Source organism: Phallusia mammillata, chromosome 2 (genome assembly GCF_965637545.1).
Source record: "Phallusia mammillata chromosome 2, kaPhaMamm4.hap1.1, whole genome shotgun sequence".
Taxonomy (NCBI): domain Eukaryota; kingdom Metazoa; phylum Chordata; class Ascidiacea; order Phlebobranchia; family Ascidiidae; genus Phallusia; species Phallusia mammillata.
This window is the reverse complement of record NC_137253.1, coordinates 25,068,766-25,084,910: the sequence shown is the minus strand read 5'-3', so window position 1 is coordinate 25,084,910 and position 16,145 is coordinate 25,068,766. Positions and strand designations below refer to the sequence as shown.

Sequence of the window (16,145 nt, the reverse complement as noted above, 5' to 3'; positions counted from 1 at the left end):
AACCTTTTTAGGTTATAAACATAAACTCCAAAATGTTTAATAAATCGAAAGAAGTCGACTACTCATTTACCTCGCAATAAAACTAAACTAAACCTTGGTTGTTTTAACACAGCGCAGTTCATTTGCTTCCTGCGAAGTAGCGCGAATGTGGGTAACAAAACGTGTCCGTTGATGCGTAGGAAGAACAAACAATTTCCTCCTCTGTAACTAAACTGATCACAATAGTGTTGAAAAAAGCAATAGCTGTTGATCCCAGCCCACAAACACTACGTAAAGTTGAGGTAAGTCCTTGGACATGTAGTACTGAAGCACGCCAATACACACAGTTATGTTTTTTATATGCTATGATGTTCTAGTTTGCGAAAAAACTGAAAAACACTTGATTGGTACAATAATAAAGGGTTTTTTTAACACAAGTCATTAGGAAATATTACTCTGCTTGACTAAAAACATTGTGAGATAGGATTTGGCGACAATTAAAACCCTTCAATAACTCCTGTTTTTATGTTTTCGTGGTTGTATGATGATTTTCAATGCTTTCGAGACTGACATGATTGTGGTGAGTTGTTTTTAAACTGTTTGTTTCTGTGGTCTTGTTCTTCTTGTGGCAACAAAGCGAAAAGTAATGGACAACTGCTTTTCGGAAATCGGAGTCCCGGGCGCTGTACGTCAGCACGTTCACAAAGCTACAAAAGCAAATGCTAAGATTGGTTTCAAATTATTATTAAAAGAATATTAGAATTATACAAGAAAGTAAGAAATACTGTGTTGACATACACGGACAAAAAAATTGTAGAATTCTGAGCCGACACCACTTTGGTTTCCAAGCTGTTGCTTGGTCATTGTGGAACTACCCCTAGGCTAGATGTGACATCCAACATATTCAGTGATGTGTTTCAACCTGTTATTCCCAATACTTTGTGCCGTAAGGTGGCTCTACAAGCCAATACACGGCCAATGCCACCAGTTGTAATGTGCACACTCACTTTAGCTTACTTGTCCTTAGCTGCAAACTAAACATTCTAGCCTACAATTTACTTCAGAGCACAAGAATACTTAATGCATTTAGTTGACCTCACACACGAGAACATGGGTTTTTGAAACCTTGGTAGACTTGATGACAAAACATTGGAAATGAATAAAGTGGAACCTGACTTGAATCTGGTAAACTGACCTGTTTGAAGTGCTCAGGTAGAAGCAGATAGAATAAGGCACAGATAAATTGTGACAGTTCAAATGTGAAGAATATGTGAGACATACAACTACCAAGATGGGCACTGAAACAAAAACGTCTCGTAAAATTTAATTTTAATGTTTAAGCATTATTAAAATCACTTACGTAAAGTTACAGTGAACCCGATTTGCATGATTGCCAGAGTCGTAAAAATCGCCATTTCTTTTTTCTGGTCACTTTGTCGCAGTTCTCTCCATTTTGCTATTACTTTTTTCTTCACAACTACTACTGTTACGACGCTGATCGTGGTCTGAGGAGAAAATGGTGACAAAGTATAACACACAAGTTTGTTGCTGTAACTTAAATGTATTTTAGGTTATTAGCAGAGAGCGCAGCTCCTCAGGAGTAATTGCTAACATCCTAATGAAACCCGACTGATAGCAATAAAGTTAAAAAAACAAAAACAATAATAATATGTGCGAAAGCATGCATACCTAACAATTAAACTGATACAGGAAACATCGTTTAAACTTACAACAAGGAATCGTAGAATAAGCTTTCGTTTACCCAGACGTACCATAATCAGAAACGGAACCATGTAAATGACGACGAACAGCAGTATGAGAGGTAAGGAATTGAACGACGTGACTGAGATCGGTTTGATCGAAATGCTGTAGATGAAGATAGGCGTTGAATAGGTAAAGACGAAGACATCGGGAAACCACACTGCAATGATAATTACTTTTATAATTCGGTTAAAAATGTAAAACCACGAAAAACATTTAGGGTTGTTAGTCGGGCCGGTTTTTTCGGGTCGGGTTCGGGCTTGGTGTCTTTAACGAACGGGCTTGATTCTGGCCTGACTTTACATTCTTTGTTAGTAATTTTCTTAAATATAAATTACTTGCCTACGTAGCTGGTTGCTGGAGATAATGCTTATCAGTCCGAAAACGTCTATTTTGTGCCATTGTCCATTGTATTTGTGTTTTTTATTTATTTATATAGGCCTGTCAATCAAACCTTCGTGCCTACACGGGCTTCTCAAAACCGATTAATTGAGGGTCGGGCTTCGGGCTAAAACTTTCGGATTCGAGCTCGAATTTCGGACCCGCTAACAACTCTTGAGGAGGCCAGGTATATAGCTTTAAGAATGGTTTCCAAACTGGAAATTTCATAACTTGCTAAATGAAAAATATCAACTTACTTGGAATCGTAGCCGGCAATACTGCTAACAACCACGCCAAAGTGATACCAAGGTATACGATGCGCTTGCTTTGGCGTTTGTAGTTGATCGGCTGTGAGATGGCATACAAGCGTTGTTGTCCCATCAATATGAGGTGATTTAGTGATGCCGAGAAGCCAATAAGATACAACATTCCCGCAAGCACTGCGCCTATGCTTCCACGCAATGCTAAATGTTGCTGGTCAAGCTCTGAAGCTGTGACGTTGATCGACCAACTGAAGTTGTAAACGACAACTACTAACAGCTGGATGCCTGAAAATAAATCAATATTCGTGGCACAGGTTTTCGAGATGAAATGTGTGCTTGTGCATAAAATCGTCCTGAACCATGTGATACAGATCAATTTTAGTTGAAAGTTTCAGCCGTTTGTTAGTTTTAAAAAATATGTTTTTAAACTTAACTTTTGGAAAATTCCAAACTACGCTGAAAGTATAGCTAGAAGCTTATTTTACATTTGGTTCGATTTTTTTACTTTAAACTCTTTAACCGAAGAAAATATAAACGTGGTATGTTTACTGACCTGTTAGTATATCACAACCGGCCAGTGATGCTTTGATAGCGCTGTAATGCCCAGTAAAGCCCGGTCGTTTCATGATCGTGCAAAATATCACGAAACCGTTAGATAGAAAAATGGAAAGACCCAGAAAAACAATACAAAACACAAAAACTCCGGCTGTGGCTGTGTTACAATCCGGGCACTTTGACAACTGTACGTCGACACATGTAGAAACCGCTGAAGGATTGCAAAACGGTAAAACTCCACACACATGCGAAACGTTAGGATTGCTCACATTCACGTAGCGGTCTGCTATAAAGTTTGAAACTGGAGGCGCAGGAAATAGCTCCCATGGATAGGGTGGTAACGGCGGAGGCAACGGAGGCAAAGTATGATTCATAATGGTTACAAGTAGGCTATAATATTTGCAATTATACACAAGCCACGAAATTACCAAAAATTCTGTGTCTGCTAAATAAAGAAAACAGGTAAGGTGTAATAACCAAGCTAAGTTCTCTTAATGCACAGCAATTGACACAAATAATATTTCCAAAAATATCTTCTCCAAATTGTTCCATCGCCTTGTGCGTAAAATACTTTCCTATACTTAAAAATTACTGTCCTCCATTAAAAAATACTTTATACTTTTCAAAATTACTCTCCTTAAGGAGTGCATAAACGCGCCTGGTTTCAACACGAAGTATAACTACAATGATTTTTCGCATGCCGTACGTTGTAGCAAGCTTCCTGTGTTATGTTGATGCCGATCACGGATTCGATACAATATTAGCAAGTGCTAAGGTTTCACTAAAACGATGTCAAACAGTTTGCCACGCACTTATACAAGGCTTATTTTTACTGCAGAGTTCAAAGTTCAGACCATCACGTGCTTAACTTCCACTTTATTTAACACCAGCGTGGGGAAATAACAAAGAATTATTACTTGTCTCTTTTTATGGGTGATTTACTTCAGTAACCCGACGCTTATAGTTTGGCAGCTTTTTTCGCATTAATAATCTCGTAGTAAACTCGCGGGACACAGGAAGTGAGACTAAAGTCACCTCGTCCACGATATACATCAATCCAGGTCAAACCACAGGTTTTCTCACGGTTGTGTTGAGGGTTTTTACGTGTACCAAATATACGCTTTGTTGTTTGTGCCGCTTTACCTTGCCGCAAAAAGTTACCTTGCCAAATACCAACAGAAACGTAGTTGAATAGCTTTTTACACGTAACTAAATATCACTTGTCCAAACCTTTGGATGGTAAAAAACATATTTTCACTTAAGAACGAGTGAATTGCCACCTGTTTTCATGAACTGCCTGTTTGCCTAAAAACGTGTAATGCTGCTCACTGTTTTATTCACCTATTCTGTGACTCCACTCATAGTTCTTTCCTTTTTTGGTGGTGTTAAATATGCTTGAACAGCTAGGTTTGACGTTGTAGTTTGTTTCTTTTTTCCTTAAACTCTTCACCGACACAATTAGCAAGTTAAGAAGCAAAATACTCAATACGCGTTTCGTGCAGTGCATCTGAAGCATCAATTCCAGCGTGCTCTTCCAACTGATATACCGTATTCTCGAGTGTATACCGCATCAAAACTATAGTACGCGACAGACGAAAGGTATACGATGGGCATACAGTATTTAGGTTAGTGTTACTAAACGTAACTATTGTGGTTTTTATAAAATGCATGAAGGCATCGCATCGGGACCTATTTGAGACTGATCTCCTTGTTGTAAATATTATTGCGGCAGTAATGCTAATTTTTGATAATTATCAAGCAACAGGCTTATCTGGACAACTGTTAGAAGTTGGACATATTACTTTCTGAGGTGTTTAGTTAAGTTTTTCCGGAAAAAATCGTCTTGATTTTTGGGTACAAATAACGATTTTTCTGCAGGTTGAGCTGAATAGTCTAGCGTCTGAAATGTTTACAACGACACCATCTATATCAGGGGCGGGCAACTTCTCCAGGTGGCGGGCCTGATATGGGAAAATGAAGTACTTGGCGGGCCGGATTTCTGAATCGATACATTAATCGCGTATTTATCCAGTGATTTAAAACGGATTTTTGACCACCTAAACCAGTGGTTCTCAAACTTTTTTATTGTCGGGGCAAAATGGAATTTTTTTAAGTATGTAGAGAGCCGCAAAAAAACGAAACCTTGAGAAAATCACTAAAGATTATTTCCTTGAAAGCTAAAATAGCAATGTTTGGTGGTTTTCTGAGGTCTGGTGCAAACCGCAAAATTAGTAGTTGGGAGCCGCATGCGGCCCCGAAAACCGAGTTTGAGAACCACTGACCTAAACCAAATACAATCAAGAACGTCACAATTACAATACAGTTCAAACAATCAAACTGATATAACATAAAATTATTCACCACAGCAAATTTAATGCATACATCACAGACTTAGATACTGCTATAACACTAACTAGGCTACACGTGTGGAAACAAAGGAAACCGTGAAAGCAGGCCACACACAAGGTTGGCAGTTATGCCATAACAATGGACGTATGGTACCATGGTAACAACGGCGGGACAGTTTTTTGCTATTGGGGAGCGTTACTGTCCGTTACAACTTTGACGCAGTAAGCAAGTAGTGGGGGATTGTGGCAGACTGTGGCCGCGGGCCACATTATCATGTAAGACCGGAAACTGTCTGCGGGCCGCTCAAAATCACGTCGCGGGCCGTATGTTGCCCGCTCCTGATCTATATAGTGACGCCAATATTGCCTTTTCGCTTTGTTTGCCTATAATAGGCTTGCAAAAATCTGACCACCACGTTGTCATGGGCATTTTGTTTTGCACAAACACGCATTACAACCATTCGAATTACGCCATGCACTTTTTGGTATGTCAGCTTTTCCGGTAAAAGTTTTGTACTTTGCTGTCAGTGCAGTGGTTGTACAGATAAATATAAAAAAAATCTAAACTAAACCTTAATAGAACCATTCTGATATATATAAACATATAAATATATTTTTTTTCAATTGAATATTTTATTTGCCACTGTTTGAAGTTGAAACAATTAAAAATAAAACCACACGGCGAATAAAAGAAAACAAACGATTGCGTAACAAACCATTGCTTTTATCAAATGTCTATTAAGCTTCCTTGTTTTTGTTTAAAGAATTTGATCTCAATTTGATTACGGATGTGTACTAAAATGTACTGTAATAAACAAATCAGCTTTTCAAAGTCTAACACGATTTAATGTACGTGAACGCTTTGAGTTAGTTGTAATTTTACGTTGTGTCTTTGACAGGCCTAGCTGTAGGCTACACAGAAATACATGAGTGAAACGTTAACATTTAATTTGGGGAAAATTCATGCAATACACCAGATAACATTTCTACTTTACAGTTATACACCTCATATACATTGAGTTCTAAACAGTACAGTTTGGACAGCGGAGAAACTAAAAACACTATATATCCTCTATTCAAATGGTATTGATTTGCCATATGTGAAGCAGGGGTCAGCGAGCCTTGACACGAGAGGTATTTTTCCGCGGCACGCCAAACGTTTTTTGACGTACTAAATTAAACTGTTACATTGTTTTTACTTTTGTGCAATTGTCTTAAAATCCAGCCTACATGCAAAAACACTATGCTTTCTGCCAACTATCGGCTGAAACAAACCAGAATTGCTCACAAAAATGTTGGCACGTAAATTGGCAAGCGCCTCTTAAAAGACACACGCGGCCCTTGATGTTGAGGAACTATTCACTACTTGTCGCTATGTTGTCTTTCAACAAGCGTCATGAACTCAACTTAACTCAACTTCATGGGGGCCACATGTACAAAACATATTGATTTGTTGTGATTGAGGCAAACATCTTCTTTTCATACTGAATCTGTTTGCGACTTAGTTTGACTCTTGGTGTTTTTGGATAAGGCCGTGTGTTTGCTTTTTGTTGATGGAGGTGGCGACTTTAGTTTGCTTGGGCAGCAGGCACAGAAAAGTTCTCCGACCGATTTTCTGAAGGTTGAATCGACCGCACTGTACACGAAGACATTCACCAAGCTGTTAAAACAAATAGGTTTGATTGCAACCGCATGCAATGATCCAAGACTTTTTACTTTATACACAAACCTGTTAGTCATTGAAAGGTAGAAACATGTAATATATGGAGTTGAAATGTTGGTGCTGTTTAGGTCCCCGGTGTAGCTCATGATCACAACCACAACAAGGGGAACTAAAACATAACAAAATAATTTCGTCCTTGTTACTCAAAACAAATTTTGTAAAACCTAGTTAACATTTCGTTGGATTAGTTTGGTGTAAACACATTTATTCGAACTCAATAAGGTAACAAAATAATAATCAACTTTTAATTTGATTCGTTTGTTGCTTTACACAAGACTTAAACAAGATTTTCTACCAAAAAAGGACTGTTTTGTAATCTTACCCAATGTGATAGTAAACCCAAGTTGCATTATAGCCATCGTTGCAAAAACCACCAACTCTTTTTTGCTCTCAGAATTATTAGTTGTAAACTTTGCGGATTTTCGGAGATGTTTCGAGACATAGAAACCAGTGGCAGCGGTAAATGCACTCTGCAAACAAACCTCTTATTTTAAGTGCGTTTGTATAATTTTTAAAGAAATTTTAAAAATATTTCAAGAAGAGGTATATTATTTAATGAGGAAAATATAACGTCCCAAATGGTAAGAAAAAGCGACATGGTTTATTAAACATTTCGGCATATGCTTACATCATTTATCAATCAGTGGCCGCGGTCCCCCATATCACTGATGAAGGCATGCGCATTTACCGAAAAGTTTAAATAACAAAGCATGTCGCCTTTTACATCAGTTTGGGCCGTTATTATTCTCATTAAACTTATGAACCGATTCTTGTATAGTGCAGGGTATATTATGAATTAATAAAATAATTAATTTCGACAACTTTAGTCTATGGCAGTGCTCTTCAACCGGTGTGTACACCCTGGGGTGCACCAAAATATGCCTGGGGTGCATCAGTACGAAAAGGTATACATGGGTGCAAATTTACGTCAAAAGTTTTTGATCAAAAGTGCGGCTGCCCGTTAATGTACGTCGAGACCAAACAGCTCACGCCATTTTTCATGTCGTTTTTGTCCTCAGTTAGGTAAACAGGGTGCATGAGTTCGTTACAACACATTTAAGGGTTCACCAAACCAAAAAAGGTTGAAGAGCAGAGTCTATGGAAGAGTCTATGGTGTGTGTTGGAACGAAAAATGTGCGTAAAAACAAAGTAAAATCAGCACAACGCACGGATGCTTTATTATTTATAGCTGCCCTGGCGTCGGAACTAAGTATTATAGGACATGTCATGTTAGATATCATGTCATGTTTTGTATAAACGTGTTACATGTTTGATACATCCTGCTACAATTTTGATGTATCGACCGGCTAAGCAAAAACTAGTTTGGGTATACTGAAACTTACCATTAATAGATAGGGTAGAATAAATACAACAACGACCATGATAACCAAGGGCGTGTAAATGGTTTCTGTCCTCGTGGCGGAAAGTGTTAGGTTGAAGAGGAATATCATGTGTTGGTAACCAAACTCAAATACACCCGGAAACCACACTGCAATATAAAACGTATGTTTAGATGTTTAAAGGACTTGAGTTGGTAATTGTACTGAAACTTACATGGAGCAAAGGCACACAAAACGGACAGAACCCAAACGACAGCCAAACCAATGTAGACGTTGAAGTCAGCCTGATGCTTATACCGAATAGGCCAACGGACGGCAAATAGACGTTGTTGACCGAGGAAGACCAGATGGTACAGTGATGAGGTGTAGATGAGAATGTAAAACACTCCTCCAGCAATGGCTAAAGGGGAATGCTGCAGCGAAATAGTATATAGAAGAAGCTCGTCAGGAGTTGAGTTGATCGTGTATAGAAAGTTGGGGAGAGCCACAGCGAAAAGTAAAATTCCTTTAAAAAGAAAAGTAGATACAATTATAGGTAATGGATACCCATGCCAAACAACTAAAGTCACCGGGACCTGTTCAAAGCTTTGGTTTGAAACCAGGGCAACAAATGAAAGCAAACAAAATAGAATTTGAGAATGCTTTTGGGGCAATTAAGAACCTAATTGTTTAGAGTTTTCTATTGATTAAATGCCAATACAGATCCAGTAAACCGCATACCCATTTGCCCTGTTTTTCTTACAAATTTTTTGGGTTCACAAAATCACAATACTCACGCAACTAAACAAAAAGTGCTATTAACAGGTGGAAATTAACCAGATTTGTTTGTTTTTGTCTGTTACAATTATTACGTAGTCACCTGTAAGCAAATCTGCAACGGCTAGAGATGCCTTGATCTTTCTGTAGCTTCCAGTAAACATTGATTTTTCCTTTAGGAAGAGCCAAATCACCAGAAAATTTGCTATGATTATAGCCAAGGCCAGAAAAACAACAAAAAATCCAAAGAGCCCAGCTCCAACCATGCTGCACTGACCACAATCCTTCACTGATGTGTTCGAACAACTGTCGACGACCGACTGGGAACAAAACGCTGGAAACCCGTTTAACGCCAGAGATCCGACAACAGAATGTGTAGAGGTTTGAGTTGCTGTTGTTGAGAAAAAGTTTGCTGTTGTAGTGCTGTTTACTGGCGGAGGTGAAGGAGCTATGGGCAAAGTTGAGGTGATAAAATTGACTACAAAGGCTGCAGTTTTAGGCGTCGTTGGTGTCGGAGATTCCATGGTAAAAGTTGATGGACTTAAGCTTGCTGTTGTCGTCGGAGTCGCCAATGTAAAAGTTGTTGGGTTTGGGTTCATTGTTGTCGTAGTTCCCAATGTAAAAGTCGCTGGGTTTGGACTGCTTGTTGCGGCAGTCGTTAATGCAAAAGTTTGTAGGCTTGGACTCGGCTTATTGGTTGTTGTCAATGCAAAGGTTGGTGGTCGTAGGCTTGTCATTGTCGTTGTCGCCAAAGTAGTTGTCGGATGATTTGGGGCTAGAGTTTCTTTTATAGGTAGAGTAACTGGCATCTTAGTAACCAAATTGTTGACAAACCCTGGTTTTTGTACTGATGGTAGTGAAAATGGTACTTCCATTGGAAATCTAGCCATCACGTCAGTTATTTTGAGCAAAGTTAGCAAAATCTTGGTAAAAAATAAGGTTGCTTCTGATGAATATTTTACAGTAATAACCTGCATAGATTTCCTCTTGTATTTTAAAGGCTCCTTTATCATGTGCCTCGCCACTATTATGCTACCAGCCAGTTTAAATTAGCTCGACATCTACTTTAGAAGACTATATACATGTGTTAAAAAGTTGAATGAGGAAATTAACGGCTCAAATAGACGTCCACATCGACATGCTTTATTATTTTAACGTTTCGGCAAAACACTGATAAATTTCATGAGATTTTTTTTAAAATTTCACGAGTCAAACTTTCGAAAAATAAAGCATGTCACTTTTTTAAGTCTCTTTGGGTCGTTATTTTCCTCAATAAACTTAAAAAACATATTGATGTTTGTTTTCTAAATATTACAATATCTCTACACTTTTGCCTATAGTCAATCTGCTATGAAGTATAAGCCGCTTCCTGTAAAATCTTCGCACAGAAAAACTTACGTCTTGCCTCTGAGTAAGAGCACGATTATTGGGAAATAGGCTTCTTCGCATACTTTGCGGGTCGAAAAAAGTATTTTGGGGTCACGATGTATCGTCTTATGAGAATCAGTATTACCAACTACGCCACGCACTAAATACGTAAATGTCGTGACTATGACGTAATGGCCTGTGCGAACTTTACGTATTTTAAAGTAAAAGAGAAAGCCTTTCCGCAACTACTTCGTCACAACATAAAATCCCCTTTATGCACGTAATTGTGCAATGTCACCGTTTGGTATGATGCAACTAGCACATGGTCTACAGGCATAGGTAAAAAATACTCGAACAGAAATAATAACCATGCAAAAAATACGGTTTAAATAGCCATCAAACAGATTATTATTGTTTATGTCGTATAAAAGAGCGGAAACTACATTAGTGCAGTGTTTGGGAAGAAATTTACTTTAAACATGCAAACTGGACGTGCAAGAGTTGCTTCCTTGCCAAATCTGAAAATTATGTTTGATTCGCCGGACAAATATGGGCTGTTTGGCATTTGTTTTCCGTTCGTAACTCTTGCATATTATTCATTGAACGTCTTTTCGCAGTAGGGCATTCAGTAATTGGCAATGTGTATGTGTTAAAATCATGTCATAACATGTCTTTACAAAACTGCCCTTTCGGCCAGACTTATCATGCGTCAATGAAAACTCGTTTGGCAACATATTTGTAAACTACCAACGCCGGGACGTTTCTAATACCCATTTTGGTAATGCTAAGACTGACTGATTTGGGGGATATTTTTGGGATTAGTAAGACTAAAGGGCAATTTACCACGAAGATTTTAGGTTTTTGTCCCTTAACAATCGCTTGTGTTTTATTGGCCCAAGTGCAGAGGGCTGATTCCAGTTATAAATTCATGTTCACCTTAACTGATTACTGGTCAATCTGGCGATTTCCTACTACGAAGCGTACATGTGCAACATACGAGGCAGGCAACGGTGCTTGTGATTTGACTTTCGACGGGCTTACTTATTCCCTGTGTAGCTCAGTTAAAAGAGTTACGAAAAGACTCCTGTAGTGGGTTCCAATCCCACCACAGGGTAGATTTTCTAGCCTACGATTTGTCACGTGGAAATGCTTAGTGACCGGCTGATTCGGTATGGCGCCTTTAATGGGCATGGCGTACTATGATTTAAATTGGTAAAAGATAGAAACCAAAGAATTTGAACCTCAGGAGGTGTAACGAGACCAGATAGCCCTTATCTACTGAAATATCTGTCAAACCGTCGCCCTTGTAGCATGCCTGTATGCTTTTTGTTCTCTTCTCAGATGCCTGGGAAGCTAGTATTTAGATGCCCTTCTTCCTTTCCTATTCATCACAGCAAAAATGTTTTACTCGACAAGCGGGCCGGAAGCATCAATGTAATTAATCGCCAACTGCAACAACACTGCTCAGATAATATCATACTTCGCGTGGTTATCATGTTTCTTTTGTTTTTAACAACTGAGCTTTACACTAAATACAAATCTGCCTCCACCTTAACAACCCGATACAAAAGAATAAATCAGGATTTAATGATGGTTTTAATACTTTTAAACAACAAACATTATTAAAATCGACTACAGATTCGGAAAGTTATTGTCTACTTTTATAGTAGAGTCATTTTAGCTGATCTAATTTTATGACCCATGTACGTCAGCAAAATAAACCGCAAAGACATCGAGGTCACCCAGACGTGAACAAGTTGCGTAATACCCTCTGAAACGTTTGGTATTTTTTTTAATTTTGCAACACTTAACACTGTTCTATTTTGAACTCGCATAGCGATTTACGTTGCGCCGCAATCAATTATAACTAGGGACAATATTTTTTTACTTGTCAAAAAAAGTCAAAATTTTGTCAAAATTGTTGGAATAGGTCAAAAATTGTCAAAATTGTTCACAAAGTCAAAATTTTTTACAAAGTTAAAATTGTTTACAAACTGCATTGTCGTGGTATTGTAGAGGTTGCACTGTCAGTGAACTGTTCATTTTACACCTTGTAGCCTACTTTATACTGTTGTAACTGGCCCATTGCCTACTTATTGTGAATCATAAACCATAAAGTGAGTGAAATAATTAGGTTGATATGGCATGATGCGCAACACATCTCAAAATGTGCAAAATTTTGGTAGGTCCCAAGTCATTTTACGGCAGCTGCAGGTTAGGTGCAGCTCTTGCTTCGGTTTTGCTTTAGGTATTTCATGTATCTTTCGTTTAGACAACTGTATTGAATAATTTTCGTTGTGTCTTAGCTGCAGTTTTTTGGCAGTGATTTTTAATTAGCTCATTTCCCTTTTCAGAACAGGCTAGGTCTGTGTTCAGATTTTTGCCCTTCTGTTAGACATTTGCTCTACAGAGTAGCCTACAGCCATATTTCAACTTTTTGTACAATAATGTGTAATTTAACTACTTGAATTTTTCATAGGTCAAAATTTTGTCAAAAAAAAGTTTTTTAAGGTCAAAATTTGTCAAAATTTTTAATTTGTAGGTCAAAATTTTTCGTTTTTTAGGTCAAAAAATAATTGCCCTAATTATAACTTAATTTTCATGACATAAACTCCATGCGCGCAACAATTGTTACACGTTAACGTGTAAAACGAGAAACATGCCAATGGACCACAAATATTTGAATACAGTATCTCATTTTTATGAACACATTTACAATTCATAAACATCGACATACATTAGTGGCAAACATATAAAGTTTGTTTTTTTAGTTGTATTGTGTTTACGACCAGCCGCACAGTTTAGACATGCGATGACGATTTGTTGAAGTTTGCTTTCCTCGATGGCTCTATGCTTTTCGGAGTTTTGTGTCCCGATGTTGATTCTCTTTTTACGCTTAAATTGTTAGTGCAGTGTGAACAGAAAAGTTCCATTACTGCTTTTCGAAACCTCTTGTCCATAACGCTGTACACCAGAACGTTTACCAAGCTGCCAAAAATGTTTATCATTAGAAAATAATTTTTCATGTTTATATTAAAAGTTTATGTATTTTTCGTACATAATTTATACTAACATCTATACCTGTTAGACATAGAGAGATAGAAGCATACAACATATGGAATTGCAATGTTGCTGGGATTCAAGCTTCCTGTATAACTGGAGACAACAACCACTACCATAGGAACTGGAATAAATAATAACATTGCTTATTAGCTATACGGAAGCTAAAAATAGCCCTGTGCTTGGTCTATGGCAGGGGTGTCCAAACATTTTTTAATGGAGGCCAATTTTTACCTGGTAAAGACTCCCGCTGGCCAACGTTTTTTTAGAACTAGAACACAAATATACCGGATTTAAGGAAATTGTGGGATTTTGTTGCGTCAGCACCATGTACACTTTCTTTCCCCTGGTAAATAACTCGCCACAACCCAAAAACGTAATCCAAACTATGGCGGTCAATACGTAACACAATTTGAAACAACAGCCACTGGGGCCCGCATTTGTCCCGCGGGCCGCACTTTGGACATCCCTGGTCTATGGCAAAACAGTTTCCAAACTTACCCAAGGTTATTGTAAATCCCAATTGCATAACAGCCATGGTGGCAAACGCCATTACTTCTTGGTTTTTGTCAGTTGATGTTGATTGGATCTTGCTGGACTTTGTCATGTGTTCTGACACGTAAAAGCCTGTTACCACCGCAAGAATGGTCTAAAAAGAAAAATAAACTTAAAATGACTTACATTCTGACACAAAATTTCTGTATTATTTGTTAATTTACCATGATAAGAAACGGAATAATAAAAACCACCACCACCATCGCGACCAAAGGACCGTAATCAGGTGAAGACTTGAGTTTGGCCAACGTCAGGTTGAACAGAAAGGTCAGATGCTGATAACCGAAGACAAGGTCATTGGGAAACCAAACTATAGGATAACAAAAACAACGAAGATTATTTTGGCATCTTATTCTTTTCTCCAGGTCTTTCGTTTACACGTTTGTTTGTGTAACAGTTTTTTTTTTCTGGCACTGTTTTGTAAGGATTAGGGTAAATTTTATCTTCGAAGGCTGCCAAGACATAAATAAGACGAAACATTTTGAGAAACTTTTCTGTAAGGCAGTGGTTCTCAACCTCTTAATGATCGGATACCACCTGAAGACTTTTTATCGCTGCGTACCTAAACCTTGTTTTGATGGGTAGACTAAGAGATAGGTCAGTTCTGATAGACTGGGTTAGTATATTTATAAAACTACTAGGATTACAATTTCAAAAGAATGCCCGAAGCACCCAAAACCAGGGCTGTTCAGTTGGTTTGCAATTTTCTGTCATGAAGACTTACATAAAGTTGCCTGCGTACCATCCAAAAACCCCGGCGTACCACTATGTAGTAGTATACGTAACAGGTTGAAAACTATTGCCTTAAGGGCTTAAAAACACAAATCCGAAAACTTAAAAACACAACTTACGTGGTGCAACGGCACAAAGAAGGGCAACGATCCAAACTATTGCAAGACCTATGTATACGTTATGGACCGATTGTTGTTTGTATGATATTGGCCATTTGATCGCGTACAAACGTTGCTGTCCGAGAAACACCAGATGGTATAGAGATGCTGTATAGATGATGATGTATAGTACTCCTCCAGCAGAAGCCTGTGGTGATCCTTGAAGTGCGATTGCATTCAGGAGGACTTGCTGGGCTGTGGATGTGATCGTCCATGAGAAGTTTGGAAGAGTAACAGCAAGTAAAACAATACCTTGGAAAAATAATCCATGAAAATAAATATTACTTTTCAAATCAGTATGTACATGATAGTTAATAGCCTACCCGTAAGCATATCCGTAAAAGCTAACGACGCTTTGATTCTTCCATAACTTCCTGTAAAAGTCGATTTGTCTCTTGACAACAGATACATAACCAGCATGTTGCTAAATATGATGACAAACGCTAGTAGCGCTATCACAAATGCAAAGAAACTAGCCCCGACCATGTTACACGCTGAGCACTGGTTGAGCGGAACGTCAAAACAGTCCTTTGGTGCTGAGCTTGAACAAAAAGCTGGAAAACCGAACAAAGCTCTATCGATCACGGTTGATGAAGAGTTGTCTATATCGGCTGCATTCATTGTGCCGTTTGGCAGAAAAAAGAAGTTAGGTATGAACGAATCGAACTCCGTTTCAAATGTCCCAGCAGCGGTTGTGTCTTTACTTGATAATTCGACGCTTCCGGAGGTCGTTTCCATACTTGAATTTGAGGACACTGGAGTGTGGGGATTTGTAAAGTTGACGGTAAACCCTTCCACAGATGGAAGTTGCGGTATAGAAGCCAGGGCCCCCAAAAACTTGTTTTGTACCGTTGTCATGGAAACTAGTCGTACAACGGGAGCGGCAGAAACGACAACTGACTCGGTGCCAGCAATAGGCATTGTACGAAAGTTTTGTGGAAATGCAGGAGTTACTGGTTGAAAATGTTGGATGAACTTTACGTCACCTTCAGCAGTCATTTCGTCCGTGAAAAACTTGTCGACTTTTGTCGCATTTTGAACCGTGACGGAAGAATCAGTTGAATTCATCTTAACTTATGTGGGTGAAGGTTGCAGTAGACAACAATATCAGTTACAGCTTTGATAACAAATCAGAAATTCCACTGTAAACTTTTCAAGGAAATGTT

The 16,145-nt window shown here is 38.4% G+C and overlaps 2 protein-coding genes across 2 annotated transcripts; both read right to left on the bottom strand.

The window, feature by feature from the left end:
- Window positions 1-377: 377 nt before the first annotated feature.
- LOC145213194 (uncharacterized) lies at window positions 378-10,119 on the bottom strand. Its single transcript, XM_080081425.1, has 12 exons — window positions 9,210-10,119; window positions 8,565-8,855; window positions 8,354-8,499; window positions 7,333-7,480; window positions 7,017-7,119; window positions 6,769-6,947; window positions 2,938-3,384; window positions 2,379-2,669; window positions 1,752-1,900; window positions 1,340-1,484; window positions 1,175-1,277; window positions 378-686 (listed from the first exon to the last, which is right to left on the bottom strand). The coding sequence occupies exons 1-12, from the start codon at window positions 10,117-10,119 to the stop codon at window positions 503-505; spliced, it is 3,096 nt and encodes a 1,031-aa protein (XP_079937551.1). The 3' UTR covers window positions 378-502.
- Window positions 10,120-13,212: 3,093 nt separating this feature from the next.
- On the bottom strand, window positions 13,213-14,158 carry LOC145212293 (uncharacterized). Its single transcript, XM_080080381.1, has 3 exons — window positions 14,036-14,158; window positions 13,556-13,658; window positions 13,213-13,462 (listed from the first exon to the last, which is right to left on the bottom strand). Exons 1-3 carry the CDS (start codon window positions 14,139-14,141, stop codon window positions 13,276-13,278), a joined length of 396 nt encoding a protein of 131 aa, XP_079936507.1. The 5' UTR covers window positions 14,142-14,158; the 3' UTR covers window positions 13,213-13,275.
- Between the last annotated feature and the right edge of the window lie 1,987 nt (window positions 14,159-16,145).